This window comes from Aulostomus chinensis, chromosome 1 (assembly GCF_037954235.1).
Source record: "Aulostomus chinensis isolate RoL2024-O1b breed Wild chromosome 1, RoL_Achi_v1.0, whole genome shotgun sequence".
Classification (NCBI taxonomy): domain Eukaryota; kingdom Metazoa; phylum Chordata; class Actinopteri; order Syngnathiformes; family Aulostomidae; genus Aulostomus; species Aulostomus chinensis.
In genome coordinates, this window is record NC_141320.1 from 66640161 (window position 1) to 66655964 (window position 15804).

Here is a 15804-nt window from a genome sequence, read left to right on the forward strand (position 1 = left end):
CGAGGCAGGAAAAGCAGGAGTTTCTTTCACCTCATCCATTCATTTTGAATTAGAATTTTTTTTCACAATGAATCAGTTCATCTTGTAGTCTAAAAAATATCCAGAAAATTTGAAAATGCTCATTAAGCCATTGCAACATTTCCAGATTGATTCGGAAGAGAAAATGAGGTCAGAAATGACCCCCCCCCCCCAAAAAAAAACCCTGACAAAAACTGCAAATATTTGATCTTTTTGTGAGGGAAAGACTGAAATAGTTTGCGATGAATTTTCTCTTGATTGAATGATTGGTTTCTTGATGGTAGCGGCTCCTGAATGAGCAGCGATAGCCGGGCTGTGGGTCTCCTGTCAGCAGGGCTGCTGCTGCGACGCTGACAGCAGCGCTAACATGTGCTCTTGCTTATCCATGCCGCTGGATTCCACCCGTTTGCTGTCTTCTTAAAAAGCCAACATGGCGGCTCGCGTGTCACGGGACGAACTGGATTGTCAAATTATATAGAAATATTTGTTAGGCCCCAGAAAAAATGTGGAGTTTTTAATTCCTTTAATGGTCATTTTAACAACAACAAAACAAAGATCATATTTTTCTGTCACCAAAGTTGAACATTTATTTGAGCCTCTCAAGAAAGCAAGGATTTAGTGAGAAGTGTCAGTTTTTCCAGTAGAAATCAATAATTAAGAGCTGATTGATGAAATATTAAACTCGAATGGTGTCTTGTTCGTATTTGGGAAGGGTTTGCATGTTAATCCAGGCCACAAGGATCATTAAGAACTGCCCACTTATGAGTGCTCATTCAGTCTTTCTTTGTTTCCGGTTTGTTCATTCGCTCTCGTCTCGTTGTTTCTCGTCTTTTATTTTTCTGGGTGTTTGTTCGGTTGGGTTTGGAATGACGGGAGGTGAACCTGCGCACGTCTCTGTGTCTGAGCTCCGCTTCTGGTGCACAAAATTCCGTAGAAGACAAATTTGTGACTTTGGTTTCTATTTGAGTGAAAGCATAAATTCCCCCCCCCCAAAAATACGAATATTAGACTGTTGTTTGTTTTACCTTGACCTTTGACCTTTCTCTGTTGACTGATTTCGTTCTCTACCAGTGCTTTGTATACATGATGACATCATCATCATCGTCAACTCGGTGAGACTCCGTGTCATCTCACCTGCGGCAGATCTGACCGACACAAATGACATCGCGCGCTTCCTGTCAGGTGATCTGTCATGTCCAATCATGTGGAGCCAACAACCTTTGCCCCCTCAGGTTTCTCCTTGAATCTCCCCAGTTTCCTTGTATTTGATGCTTCCTGTCATCGGCGCTGCTGCATTCAGCAGGAAACAAGATCGCCATGAATATTTCCTGCGTACTTGGATGAGCTGCTGTGTTTTTGTGACTGGGCTTGGATTCATCCCTGGATCTCCAGTCATGTGACTCTACCGGATCTAAATTAGGCCAATAATCAGGGACGCCTGGCGGCTGAGTTGTTGAATGCACAACATGTACATGCAACTGTGTGTCCGTCCTGAGGCGTGTTCTGTTGTGGCATCTCCGTCTCTTTGTCTTGTCCTGTTTTACTGTACAGCCGCCGCCGCCGCCACGGCTGCAAAACAAGTCATTACATGAAAAGATTCATTGTAGCAAAGAGACGAGGATCTGCGGTGAGGATGAGGTGGGTCAGCTCCGCCGGCTCGGAGTCCTCTGTTCAGGAGCCGGCCGGCAAACACGCGCGTCACAAACTTGCAGAAATCAACCTTTGACGGGTTTTTCTGTCTGGGTCACGATCAGACGGCGTGCTTGCAAATGCAGAAAAACCTCTGTTTGGAAAAAACAAAAACACCGTCAAAATAAAATGTTTTACTGTAATTTTTACGGTAAATGTTGGGCAACTTCTGCTGCTGCTATTTTACCTCTTTCAGAAAAAAAAATTAAAATGCATAAATTTAATTTCTTCACACGGTTTGTGACCTTTGATGACCTCACTCTTCGTGAAACCCTGGAATTAAACATGCAGCAGTGAGTGAGTGTGTGTGTGTGTGTGTGTGTGTGTGTGTGTGTGTGTGAGAGAGTGTGTGAGGGAATCAGATTGACAGCTCCTCTAAATACTGCGGAACACAACTGCAATGTGTTTACGCTGTCAAAAGAGCGGGCCTCTCCTCCAGCACACAGAAAATTAGGATTATAATCTGGGTAATCAGCAGCCAGGCCTGAGGCAGACAGCTGCACTGCTGCCGAGCTCCAATTAGATGTTGGACATTAAAAACCATTAAACCCGAGCGAGTTACCACCTATTGATTTTTCTGGGGCAAAACATTTCAACTTGAGGAAAAATAAGCCACAGTGGATCGGTGCTGCAGAAGCTGTTTATTGAGAGGAGAACGAGCACAAGAGGAGACATGAAACAATTCTCTGATAATTAATTCATTCATCTTAGAATTTCCCAGAACATTACAATCAATAAATGTGAGCTCCTAATAAACACATGACTTGAGGAGAAGCATCTCTGGGCCGCTGCTGAATTAAAACCATATATTCATTAAGCAGAAGGTCCCCCTATAGGTCACACACGCACTGTAATCCGTTTACACGGTGACTATGCGGCCCCTCGTAGACCAGCGAGAGGTGCCACTCCAGCCTGGGTGAGTGTGAGTGTGTGTGTGTGTGTGTGTGTGTGTGTGTGTGTGTGTGTGTGTGTGTGTGTGTGTGTGTGAGAGAGAGAGAGAGAGAGAGAGGGGGGGGGGCTAGACTGCTTCGTTTACATGCAAGCACCGTGGCAGTAAATTACGCATGACAATAATTCACCCAAGACTGGATCCACTTTCGACCCGAGAAGAACGGGACTCGGAGCAGCTTGAGCCCGACCCCCGACCCCCCACCCCCGCGTTCCCCCAAAGTAAAGTCAGATTTAGTACCAACAAAAAAAAACTACCTGGCTGAGGAAAAGTTGGAGGAGAAAATGATTCAAATACTTGATATAATTTTCCTCATCAGGTAGAAGCTTTGTGACGCACGGATCTGATTTTTTTTTAGGGGGGGGGGTGTGAGGGGGGGGGGGGTGGGTCGCATCAACCAGTTCAGCCTCTTGATTGATGATTTAATTAGCCATACAGTGGCGAACTGCAGGAGGACGGGACGCCAAATAATACTTTATTTACATAACCAATCAGAGCGCTGCTAAGGTGGAGCTCTCGCTCTCTCTCGCTCTCTCTCTCTCTCCCTCTCCCTCCCTCCCCCCCCTCTCCAGTCAGACTGAGATGGTTGACTTCTTTAATAAATGTGGGATTCATCCTCTTAAGTGGCCTCCAGAAGGAAGCGTCACCGTAATAATCCTGGAATATGTCTCTGATATTCCTGTAATATTCCTGCAGGGATTTTACAGGCACTTTATTGTACTTGCTGGTATTTTCCTGCTCCTTTAGTATCATGAGAACGTTCCTGCGGAGGCGCCACTGACAGCAAACCCCAATTTACTCTGGAATAAAGCAAGTCAGCGCGCGCGCGCGTCCCTCCGCTACCTGCAGCCAGGTGACTACGTCATTATCACGCCGCTCCAACACGCTTTTGTTTTTTGGGGTTTTCGTTTTTTTTAACACAGGGATTTAAAAACATAAACCAAAAAAAAAAAAAAAAACACCAACACAAAAAAATACACAAATTGACTTCAAGCAACAAGAAAATCTCAAAAATAAATTCTTAAATACATCACGGCGCGCACGTGAATCCTAAATCTCAGAAAACAAACAAACACACACGTGTTTTAATTTGAACAAACATTTTCACATTAAATCACATTTCTGCCGCGGGAAAAAAAATTACAGGGGTGAAGAATATTTACTCTCCGCCTGCAACAACAACAACAACAATAATAATAATAATAACAATAACAATGATAATAATTTATAATAATGATAATGAGAGAAATAATAAAACAAAAATAATCCTTACATGATTGCGGGCCGGCGTGGACGCGCTCCAAGTTTCTCCCCACACACACACACACACACACACACACACACACACACACACTCTCTCTCTCTCTCTCTCATAAACACACACACACACACACACACAGTCGCCTGTTCTTTCGCTCCGCGTCGGAGCCCGACATAGTTGGTTTCACTCAAAAAGAGAAGAGATGGAGAAAGAGAGAGGAGAGTGAGGGGGAAAGAAAAGAGGAGGAGAGAGAGAGGGAGGGAGGGAGAGAGAGAGAGAGGGAGGGAGAGAGAGAGAGAGAGAGAGAGAAAAAAAACTCAGAAGATGCTCACGTTTGGCTCTCCTCAATTATCCCCTCCCGTGAAGATAGGTGGCGTGCGTTTCAGGGGGCTTCTCCTCTGTGTTACACGGCGAAGAAAAGGAGGTGGAAAGAGAAAAAAAATGTCATTAGAAGAGGCGTAACACGTCAGTCCCTACCCAGGTTTGTTTCCTGGAGTGGGTGTAAGACATCAGTTGTAAACCTGCCCTAGCAGGAATAGCGGTCCCTCCCTCCTCCCAACTATTTCTCAGGCTTTTATTTCTAAGGCTTTATTATCACCGGTGAACAGGATCCGCTCACCGACGCTCCGGTGTCCGCGCGGCTCCTCAGCAGACACCTCTCCCCTCGCAGCAGGTACGTGCCCACGCCTTTATTTGATTTAAAGCTCTTTTTTTTTTTTTTTTGGAGGGGGGGGGTTTGATGGTGATGCGCGGTGGTGGAGAGAGGAGGGAGAAAAAAAGGTTTTTTTGGGAGAGTAAAGTTCCGCGCGCCCGGCGGTTAGAGTTGGAGCTGAACTCACCTGCGCAGGTGGAAGGAGGTGCGTCTCTCTTTTTTTGGGGTCGTCGTTGTTGTTGTTGTTGTTGCTTGTTGTGTTTCTCCTCTTCACCTCCGCCGGCAGCAGCAGCAGCTGTAGCGGGATGGAGGAGCCGCAGCAGCGGGGAGATGCACCGGGGCAGCACCGCGACTCCGTCCGTCTGATCGCGTCTGTTTGTCTCTGAGCTGCAACAAACAACAAAAACAACAAAAAAAGAAAGAAAGACAGAAAGAAGCTGTTTCCCTCTTAATAGAGCTGATAAATGCGCCCACACACGCGCGCGCGCGCGCGCTCTTTTGGTGCTTTTTTGTTGTTTGTGCGCGGTTGAAGGTTTTTAGTCACTTTGGCAGAATTGAAACGTTTCTTCTCTGATTTCTCCCCTCAGATGTGGATTTGCTTTTTTAAAAGCTGCGAATTTGTCCTCCGGCGAGTCTTTGTTAAAGTTGCTGGACTTTTAATCTTTAAAAAAAAATTGTGGATTTGATTTTATATAAAAAAGAAGAGAAAAAGACCCTGATTGATCTCCTGAGCCCGACTTAACGCGCAGAGTCAGTTTTAATTCAAGAGAAAATAGAGAGGGAATAAAAACAGCAAACTTTTCTTGAATGAAATTATAAAATATAATTTCAACGGTGGCGGTAGGAAACGCGGCTGTGTGAATAATCGCAGCCGCCTCCTCCTGCTCCTCCTCGTGCTGCTGCTCCTGCTGCCACCGAGCTGAGAGCCGAGCAGACCCCAACTAGATGGACGCGGATCCGCTCTCCTCCTGCTCGCTCACCTCCTTTCCCCTCTTTCGAGCTTCTTCTTTTTTTCTTTTTTTATTCCGGGGATCTAATATTGTTGCTCTGTCTCTGTGTGTGCGTGCGTGCGTGTGTGTGTGTGTGTGCGCGCGCGTGTGTGTGTGGGTCTGTGTGTGTGTGTGTGTTTCCCGTCAGATAACAAGCTGAAATCAAGGAATCGAGTCCATGCGAGCTGCCATCTGATCCCACACACACTTATCAATGAGGCAGGAGATCATGGCGGATGGCCCCAGGTGTAAGAGGCGAAAACAAGCCAACCCCAGACGGAAAAACGGTAAGAAGCAGCAGGCGGGGATGAAACGAGGGGCTATCTGGTGGATGGGAGTCCGGTTTGAGGGCTTCCACTCAGGGTGTGTGTGTGTGTGTGAGGGTCCGCGGCTGGTGCGCGTTCCTGCCTTTACGCAGGGGAGGAAGGGACCGCTATCCGGGGAGAGTGTGTGTGTGTGTGTGCGTGTGCGTAAATGCTGCTGGACTCTTGTTGTTTTTTTGTTTTTTTTAAATCGTGTGTTTTTTTTCTAGGGGAGTATTTTGGGAAAGGTTGCGGGGAGGTTAGCTGGAAACTTGTGGATGTTGGAAAGTTGTCGCGGTGCCCGGCTGCTCCCTCGGCCGGGACACAAGCCGCCAAGTTGGGGGTCTGTGCGGCGGTCAGAGCCGCTGGCTGGAGCCGCTGCTCGCTCCTGAAGTCCGATCTTGTGACTTGAATTTGCTGGGAGCTGGCGCGTCTCAGCCGCGATCCTGCTCCTCATTCAGGCCTTTACATCTCCTCCATAAAGCCCGTTTTCAAGTCCCCACGTTGTCGCTGTTTTCCAGCTGAAATAATTCGCAGGAGGTGGCATTTGGCTGCTGCTTTAAACCTTTTTGTTAGTGACTTTACTGCCGTGGAAGCTCCATCCCGGAGCAGGGTGACATGTCGGGGAGACGCTGGACACTAATTGGGTCCGGGCTGGAGCGCTGGAGGTGCAGATTTGTTGGTTTTCTTTCTCCATTTGACTGCACAGTTTCTCACGAGAGGCAAATCAGCAGTGACATTTCCTGGCCCCGTTATTCCTGATTATTCCATATAGGCTCACTGGAAGCTGTGTGTGTGTGTGTGTGTGTGTGTGTGTGTGTGTGTGTGTGTGTGTGGTGTGTGTGTGTGTGTGTGTGTGTGTGTGTGTGTGGTGTGTGTGTGTGTGTGTGTGTGTGTGTGTTTAAAATAATCTCGCTGTGATTCCAAGCTTTTATTTGCTTTGGTTTTTTTTTTTTTAATCTCTGCCCCCACAGGTTATTTATCTAGATCAGATTTCATTTATTGATTTCATTCAATCGATGGCAGACAAGTATTTTGTTCCTCACAACTGAAGAGAGAAGAATTTCAGTCCACGTTTGTAGAATTAGAACAAATGCGAACACGTCGAGTCCTGGCGGCTGTGCAGTCACAGATAAAATATTATTTCCACACCTGACAGAAGCTTTGGCAGAAAGAATATTTTTATCCTTTTAATAAAGACGAGAGATGTAAGTTCCCTTTTTCTTGGATAAGCTCCGTCTGATGACCCCCTCCTCTCCTCTCCTCTCCTCGCCCCCCCCCTCCTCCTCACAACCATTCCTCCCCCCTGGGAATGCAGAGGCTTATTGAGGCTTGGCCACTCTCCTCTCTCCTCTGTCCTCTCCCTGCCGGGCGAGGCGAGGCGAGGCAGGGCGCTCGGTGGATCCACCATCGAAAAATTCAGCGTGTAGAAATGTCTTTGGACGGGAGATGTTTCCCTCCTAAACACACACACTCTCACACACTCTCACACACTCTCACACACTCTCACACGCTAAAGGTGTGTTTAATATTGCTTGGAATTGTGGTCTTTGTCCTCAGAGGGTTTTATTCAGAGACTCTGAGCGGTGACACTGGGGGCCAGAAGAGTGTTGGCCTTCAGGGCTGGAGGTGCTACACAGTAGCTGCGCTCCCTCGCCGTCCCAGCTGCCCGTTCCTGCTATTTCACCACACTTCATCGTCCCAAACATGAGAGCGTGTGTGTGTCAGTGCGTGAGACCTGCTAGAGTTCGGACCTGGCCAGGTGTCCCGTCCGGCAGTGGGACGGGAAGAACACCTGTCCTCCTCGGGCTCTGACACGCCTCCAAACCTGGGCCCGTTTCTCATGGTGTAGATGAGGAGAATTATTTTGTGACATTTGATTGTCGGGACGTACCCTCGGAGGGATTACATAATCTGAAGAAGTCCAATCCCCCTCCTCGCTCGCTCGCCCGCCCGCTCGCTCTCTCTGGCTGCTTCATATCTGGTTATTAAGACTATCACAGATTCACACAGGAAAAATAGGGGAAAGGGTGTGTGTGTGTGTGTGTGGGGGGGGGTAGCCTTGTATTGAGGCCCAGACAATGCCAGATTTCTGCCAGTCTAAACAATTTGTCCATCTCTATTATTCCTCTGCCTTTAAGTTGTGTTTGCTGCTCCCACAGTCCAGAATAGCGAGGGGGGGCTAAGACAACCTTTCCCTCCCTCCCTCCCCTCCTCAAGGTATTCTTTTGCCATCATCACGGTGCACAGGGGGGGGCAAAAAGAGAGGAGGAGGAGGAGGAGGAGGGCAGGTTTTGCAGGGCGCTTGCGGACAATTGATTGTCAGTGGTAATGTGTTTCATTTACATGTTTATACCTTCAATAATGGCGGGGGGTTGTCCACGCCGCCTTTCACTGCTGCCATTCCCATACGGGCTGCGCCGGGCCGCCAGAAATTTAAGGAAAATAATTTATTTAAAATAATTAGTGAGATATTAGAGGAAGAATGCAGGATGTTGTATTTGGACTCCCATGTAAAAACAGGTTGTCCAGCTAATAAGGAGCCATATTTGTCCCGTCACACACACACGGACCTTCATTTTCCCCAGTTTGCATCACTTCTCCCTCTCTCTCTCTCCCTCTCTCTCCCTCTCTCTCCCTCTCTCTGCAGTCGTCACAAGCTAAATATATCCATCTGCTCCAAGTGTGTGAGTCAAGTGTATATAGCCAAGCACATAAAATGAATGGACTTCCCTGACGAGACCGTCTCCAGCGGGGGGGAAGGAGCGCGCTCCCTCTTGGTGTCATTTTTTTAAAGGCTTTTTTTTTTTTTTTTTTTTTTTTTGGTCGTCCTCTTTATTTTTTTTTTTTTTGGTTTTGTTTTTGGTGGCAGGGCCGGTGATTGTAATTGAATTGATTTAATTTAGTGTGTGAGATACAGTTACATCCTCTAATATTCCACCAGGAATTGAAGCCACACAGCTTTTTTTATTTTTTATTTTTTCCACGCTTTGATAACGCGGATAAAAGCAAATAGCATGGCTTATGGCTCTAAACCCCCCCACCCCCACCCCCGCCCCCGCCTCACCCTACAAACACACACACACTATTTAGAAAAAATAAAACTGTAAAATCTGATGATCATCTCCAGCATCCTGGACACTGGACACAAACTTTCATCCCTCCTCCTCTTCCCCAAAAAACATTTTTGACACATTTTATTTTTATTATCCTCTTTTTTTCCCTCCTTCCTCGACCACCCTGCTTGTGTGAAGATTTTTTTTTTTTTTTTTTTTCGCCTGGCGGCCAGAGAACACACACTTGCAGAGGCACCGCGAGCCCGGACCCCTGACACTGCGGGTCTTTGGAATGCCTTAGGTACGATTTCACTTTCGCTCACATCAATGCTGACCTGAATGCCTTTCATATCTGATCCGCCGTGTCTCTCCTGGTAAACATCCCCCGGGGGGAGAACAAAGAAAGGAGCTCCTCTTCTTCTTCTTCTCCCTCTTAATCACAATTCAGCCCCTTTCGCCGCCAGCAGCAGGGCTACACATTTGCATTCAGCATCAGAAAAGGGCCTGAGATGAAAAGGGGGGCGAGGAGGAAAAAAAAAAAAAGGAGAGGAGGAAAAGAAGAAGAGGAGGCGGGTGGGTGTTGGAGAGAAATAACTAGGGTGTTTGTGGTTGTTTGTTGGTCGTCCCCTGGTTACAAGCCTTTTATAGCCTCCCTACTCTAGCAGGGACCCGGGCCCCTCCTGACAGACAGATAGTGTTACGAGATGGCGTGCCCACACTATTCGTGGCCACTCACACTTAAGAAGAAGCAGGAGAAGCTGCGTCCGCGAGCGCTGGATGGCGTTGAGAGGAGCTGATCAGAGCAGGTGGCTTCAAGGTGTTTCCTTCACACTGATGAGCAACAAACAGAATGTTGCTTTATCAGAATTCCCAGGCTGCATGTATGCAAATCTTAAGCAAAGATGGGGTGATGGGAGGGAAAGGGGGGGGGTCTTTAAATGGCATCATGTGATATGGATTCTTTTCCTCACCCAGAACTTTTTTTTTCTTCTTCTCTTTTGGTTAAGAAGAAGGATTATCGGTACACCTTCCCTCCCTCCCTCCCCTGGCCAAGCTGCGCAGGATTTAGGCAGATTTACTTCAGCAAACACCTTTGGACACTGGGGGAGAGAAGGAGTCTGTTTGCAAAAGGGGCCTTTTGTTCCGAGCGGTTCTGGATAATGCCTTACCAGGCAGCCATGATATGAACCCGTGCTTTGGAGGAGAGGGGTGGCGGTTAACTCTTTACTGCTCCTGTCTGTCACAATCACGCTTGATTTTCTTTTGGGACATATTGGTTTGAAATAGCAAAGCTTTATTACACACACACACACACACGCACGCACAGCAACTGCCAAAACCGATGAAAGCGAGAGCGGTGGCTGCTGGGATCCTGACTAACGCCGAGGCATGAATCAGCCAATAGTGAGCCAACTCTGCTCCTGTGACTTCCCTTTATGTTTAAACGGCAGTAACGACGGATGTAGTGACACAGGCTGCGCTCTGGCATCGGCTGCACGCTCTCGGCCTTAATCTTCTGCATTTGTTTATGCATCATAAAATTGCAGGCGGTGTAACCAGCGAGGAGGGGAGGAGAGGGAAAAAATGCCAGCTTTTACTGCATGGCAGCTGAACTGTTGCTGAACTTGTTCCCCAGAAGGAATCGCCTGAGAAAATCAGGTTCTGCTCATCTTTGGGCCACTTAGGAAGCTGCTTTAGAGATTAATGGGAGGTTTAATTTAAGATGGAGAGATGGCGCCGGTCACTCAGGACGGAGGGGAGATGAGGGATGAGAGAAGGTGTTGGTGCCTCATCCAGCCCTCCACGTTATGGCGTTCTAGTAAAGCTGCAGATGTCTTTCTCCTGCCTCTCTGACTTTATTTCATGCCTTCACGCTCGTTCCCTCTCCTCATCCTCCTGTTTGCCCTCCGTGTGATTTCGACAGCAACAAAAAAAACAAAACAAAACAACGAAAAAAAAACAAAAAGGAAGAAGAGGAAGCAAACGCAGAAATTGAAACTTCACTGGTCCGGCAAATAATGGCATGCATTTGGACTTCCACTCTTTACCATAAGCCGGCATGTTTTATGCATGGTGTAGGAGGGAAATGCATTTTTGAAATATCATGCCTCATTTGAGTCCTTCTCAAGTGAAAGTCTTTATTTGGCCCATCCGCTCCGTCTGCTGTTATTCAGTCGTTCTGCTGTGATTTTTCTCCACGCGTCGACTTTTCTCCCCGATTTGCGAGGCGCCAGGTTGCCGAGCAGGTGTAAACGAACATTCGGATCTTGTAATTAAATGGCAGGGGGGCAAAAACAACTTTAAAAAACACCTCGTAACAATGAGAGTCCTCGCCCGGGTGCACAAATTAAATGTCTTCCCTCATCCAAGCATGATTTCCCTCACTGGAAGGATATTTTCACAATCTTTGCAGTCTTTTCTGTGTAAATCTGACATATTCTCTGAAGTCATATTGATCACAAGCTGTCAAGCTGAATCTGAAGCCTTTTAATAGAGCAACAATACACGTGAAATCCAAACAGCGTGTGTGTGTGTGTGTGTGTGTGTGTGTGTGTGTGTGTGTGTGTGTGTGTGTGTTTGAGACCTATCCCTGTCAAGCAGAAATCAGGGCAGAGCTTCATGTGAAGGAGAAACAGAAATCACCTCACTGGCACATTAAAATGATTTTTTTTTCGCCAGCTTTTTTTTCTCTCCTGGTGCTGCTTCAGAGACGACACCTTTGTGCAAACAAGTGTTGAAAGCAGCCTCCAGTTTTCTGCTTCTGATGTCGGCGCCGCTGATCTGCAAGCGCCGCTCGCTGCCACATGTACACACGCAGGCGCACACCCACACACACACATTTTAGGCGAGCACACACACGCTCTTTGATGTATGTTTGATTGTCGGGTGGAAGAGCTCTTCTGGCAAGGTCACGGCCGCGTGGAACAATCAATAACAGATCGGCAGATTAAGGCACGGTGACATCTGGAAATCTGGGCCTTTACACACACTTTGCTGCTACCTTTCATACAGCATGCTATTTGAACTCGCACTTTGCTTTATTATTCAGAAGGTGTCCCGCTTCCGTGCCACCTAAGTGCACCCCTCTTCTTCTTCCTTTTTTTTTTTTTTTTTAACGAGGGGCTTTCATTTGGGCTCTCACGTAGAATTCAGATCTCACTTTAATTGCAGCTGATTGCCAAGCAAGATTAACAAAATTAGGTCATTTTGCGGTTGCACAAATTTCACTCACTTTCATCTCGGCGCTGATCAAGCACCTTCCTAACCGGAGGTTGCAGCGAAAAGAGGAAATGGTCAGAAATTACACACGGCCCCCGCTTGTTATTCAAACATACATTTAACCTCTGGCAAAAGTGAGTCAAGGAGAGACGGAAGGGGGGAGCACATCTTCCCCTTTAAATGTCATCTGCAGTGCAGTCAGCGGACATGTGTAGCAAAGTCGAGCGTGTTAAAAACTCTGAGAGGTGAATTCACGTGTTAATGGGTTCTGACTGGAGAGGGAGCCCCCTCCCCTGAACGCCTCGTGTCCCGCCGCTGTCAAACGCGAATGTCAAACAAACACCTCCTCAGGTAGCGGGGGGATAATCACACCGACAGGCCTGTCCTCAGCCTTTCTGACAGCCGGGACAAGCGGGGACGGAGGCGGGAGCCGAGAGGAGCTTCCTGTGGTTTCAGGCTGCTGTTCAGGGCGAGCTGGTCAAGCCGGACGTTGAGGATTTGGTGTGTTTAATACATTAAAGCAAATGAAACACTGCGAGGAGTTGAGGTTGGAATCTGACAGCAACCATCCCTCTGTGGTTGTAGTTTCGGTTTGGGTGACAAAGCAAGAATCTGGGCTTGGGTTTTGGTTTGGACCAGGCACCGGTCATTATCTACTCTTTAATGTCACGATGAAGTGATAAAGTGGAGGTTTGTGCGGTCGTAATACGCGATTGACGCCTCATTTTTCTGGCCAACACACACAGATGGGAGCAAAGTTATGGCTGAATTTGGTCGTCGCTGCTCTTCAGACCAGAGCGCTGAGCGAAGGCCAGGCTGTAGAGGGCACGCTGGGTATTTCCTGACCTGGAAACCCTCTGGGAGAAGATCGGGTCAGATATGGAGACTCGAGCTCGTGACTCAGCCGGTCCAGTCTTCGGTTGGGTCAAGGCTCTCTGACTCACGGGTTGTTATGAAGCTCTCAAATGGAACAACAGAAGTAGCGTTAAGAGAATCAAGTTTGCTCTTTGGCGCGGCCCCTTTCCCCACCCCTGCCTCCATCCATCGCACCAGCCAGCCAGTCCGTCATCTAACCAGTCAGCCCACTCTAATTACTTCTCCCCCACCCAAGGGAAGCTACTTCCTTATCGCCTGGCCGTCTTGCTCCGGCATTCCTGAGATAAATTCCCCTCCACTTTGTTATTCTTACTACTTAGGGGTATTGGAATTAGCATGGCCATCAAAGCAGACCTTGTACTCTGCCTTTTTTCTCACACACCCCCTCCGACGACCTTATCAGTGGTCATACATTACAGCCGGGCATGGGACGTGCCCGCGGGCTCCTGAGGTGAATAACGGACAGAGGTATCGAGCCGCGTGTCTGACATCAAAGAGGGATGATGAAGCGATGCAAATGTGCAGCTGGCGGCGCCTCGCTCTCGCCTGGCCTTTCTCAGGTACTTCAGGCCAGCGTGCTAAAGGATTTGTCAAATTGCTCTTTTTTAGCGGCGCAGGTAGCTGTGACGTGTCATATTCATCATGAAAGAGTCGTCAGCCCTCGGTACCTGTTCAAGCCCCGCGTTCCGGCACGGCTGGGTAAATAATCAGCGCTCCATTCATCCTCACTTTTTTGGGCTTTTTTTCTGATCGCGACCGAGCCCTTCCTTCCTGCCTGGCTTCCTTCCGCTCCTCGCCGCATGTTTCCCAACATGGTTTCCACCTCAACAGCAAGCAGACGCCGCCTTATAAACTGGCAATCACGCTATCCCTAATGTTATTACTTTTCATAATTAGTTACAGCAACACTCATTCCACGACTGGCGGAAAGGAGTATTCCTTAGTAATTAAGGTAATGAAATATTCATTTATGCTACCTTTTCAGCAGTCTCACAAATGAGCCAGCCATGCTTAATGTCCGCCCTGCCTCTGATTTTATTATGATGGCAGACTGGCACATCTGCAATTAGTACTCACACTGACAGTTAGCGTTTTGCACGAGGCGGTAAGCAGAGGGAGGTGAGGTGAGGCAGGGGAGGCAGGCTGCTCGCTCTCTTCCTCCCCCAGCACCCCAGTTTTTTTCTTACCTTTACCTCCTCCTCCTCCTCCTCCTCCCCCCCACCGACTCGCCTCCCCAACGGAGAGGTTACCTTTCCCCAATGGTGCGAAATCGACTTGACATAACTGTTCATCAGCTTCTGCCCCCCCCCCCTCCCCCCTCCTCACCCCCCGAGGTAGTTTGCATCAAATCAGGCCCAGTCAAGCTTCAAGTAGAAATTGGCAGGCCAGAACCTGGAGGAGAGACAGAGGGAGGGAGGGAGGGAGGCTGGGAGCCTCGACAAGATGGTGACTGTAAGGTCAGGTTAGTCTGTTCAATCAAGTCAGCTGATCCTCGTCAAGCCTTCGCACTGTATTTCAAGTTACACGCTGTTTTTTGGGTGTAATTCTACCAATATCCAGCAACACGAGGGAGCGGTGAGCGTCAGCTGCAGCAGCCTCGAGCAGAGTGTCCATGCACGGCTTCCTCACGCCGCGACATGCCATGTTTCAGGACGGTTGTGCCGCTCCTGTGGTTATTGTCTGGTTAGGATTGGTCAGGATTACAGTCTCACGAAAAAAACACCAGCTCCTTTCACCAGAAATCAACTGAAAACGTTTCAGACGTCAAGCTAAAAACACCCATTTTTTTTCCCCTTCACGTTGCTACAAGCACGCGCGTCCTGTTTGAAACGTGGGGTTTTGTCACCAGAAAGAGAGCTGCTACAATTTCCAGGTGAAAACACCCGTTTCTTTCCCCTGCGTTGCGCTAAAAACTGTTCTGACCTGTCAGGAAGTGTCCTTTATTATGAAAGTATCATGGATATTAATTAGTGGGATTAATGAAGCTTTTATTTTGAAGTTTTGAAGCTCTGTTAGAGGGCACGAGATGACGAAGGGGGCGGGATCAAATATTTTCATCATCAGTTTGAAAAAGGGCGATCACACATGTTCACCAGGCTTCTTCACACACATTGGACACACATTTGAGCCCTAGATTAATGCGCGCGCACACACACACACACACACGCACACACACACTAATTGGCAGACAGACAGGTCGCATCAGACACACATGCGCCATTTTTTATTTCTTTCCCGGTTTCTCTTCCTGCTGAACCTCGCCGTGGCCCTCGGAGAGAAGCAGATAAGGACTTTGTGATGAAACTTTTAGTGAATCTCGCTGCTCCAGTTCTGTCGCCGCCACGTCACAAAGCTCAACCCCCCCCAACCCCCACCTCACCCACCCCCCCCCCCCCCTCCTTACAGCTGCCATATATTCTTATTAAGGCTGCGTGGGAGAGGTGAGTGTCTTTATTAATTTCTCCGTCCCACCCGACCAGGAACTCCGGTCTCTCGGACACTTTTCTCTCCCTGTCACACCTTTTCTCTCTTTCACCTTTTGTTTGTCTACTTCCAATCGTTCTTTTTGGCACTTTTCTCTTCCACCACCTCTCCTCTTCTGTCTTAATCTTTCCTTACCCCCTCCCCCTCCCCCCGTCTGCCCCTCCCTCCCTCCCTCCCTCCCTGTCCTCAGCTTTGCATGTGCTCTGATGGGCTGATGGCCGTTTCGACAGGGCAGCATTGAGGTAAAACGGTGTGACGGCAGAGTTTTGTTAAGCCGAGAACAAAGGCGCGGAGATGCCGAGCCAAGCC

General features: G+C 48.2%; 1 protein-coding gene and 1 long non-coding RNA gene across 6 annotated transcripts in view; one reads left to right on the forward strand and one right to left on the reverse strand.

The window, feature by feature from the left end:
* Nucleotides 1-617: 617 nt before the first annotated feature.
* On the reverse strand, nucleotides 618-5935 carry LOC147272831 (uncharacterized). Its single transcript, XR_015112563.1, has 3 exons — nucleotides 4757-5935; nucleotides 3930-4315; nucleotides 618-1801 (listed from the first exon to the last, which is right to left on the reverse strand). It is a non-coding gene; the product is annotated as an uncharacterized LOC147272831 (long non-coding RNA).
* Nucleotides 4167-15804, forward strand: part of zeb2b (zinc finger E-box binding homeobox 2b) — a 75814-nt gene continuing 64176 nt past the window's right edge. For 2 of the 5 annotated variants that reach the window (XM_086202379.1, XM_086202395.1), the window contains exons 1-2: nucleotides 4167-4590; nucleotides 5707-5845. In XM_086202379.1, the coding sequence (XP_086058505.1) occupies nucleotides 5773-5845 (73 nt within the window). In that variant the 5' untranslated portion in view covers nucleotides 4167-4590; nucleotides 5707-5772. Of the gene's footprint in view, nucleotides 4591-4658; nucleotides 4775-5706; nucleotides 5846-15804 lie in introns of those variants that run through there. The other 3 variants (XM_086202388.1, XM_086202403.1, XM_086202384.1) reach the window with 2 other exon arrangements.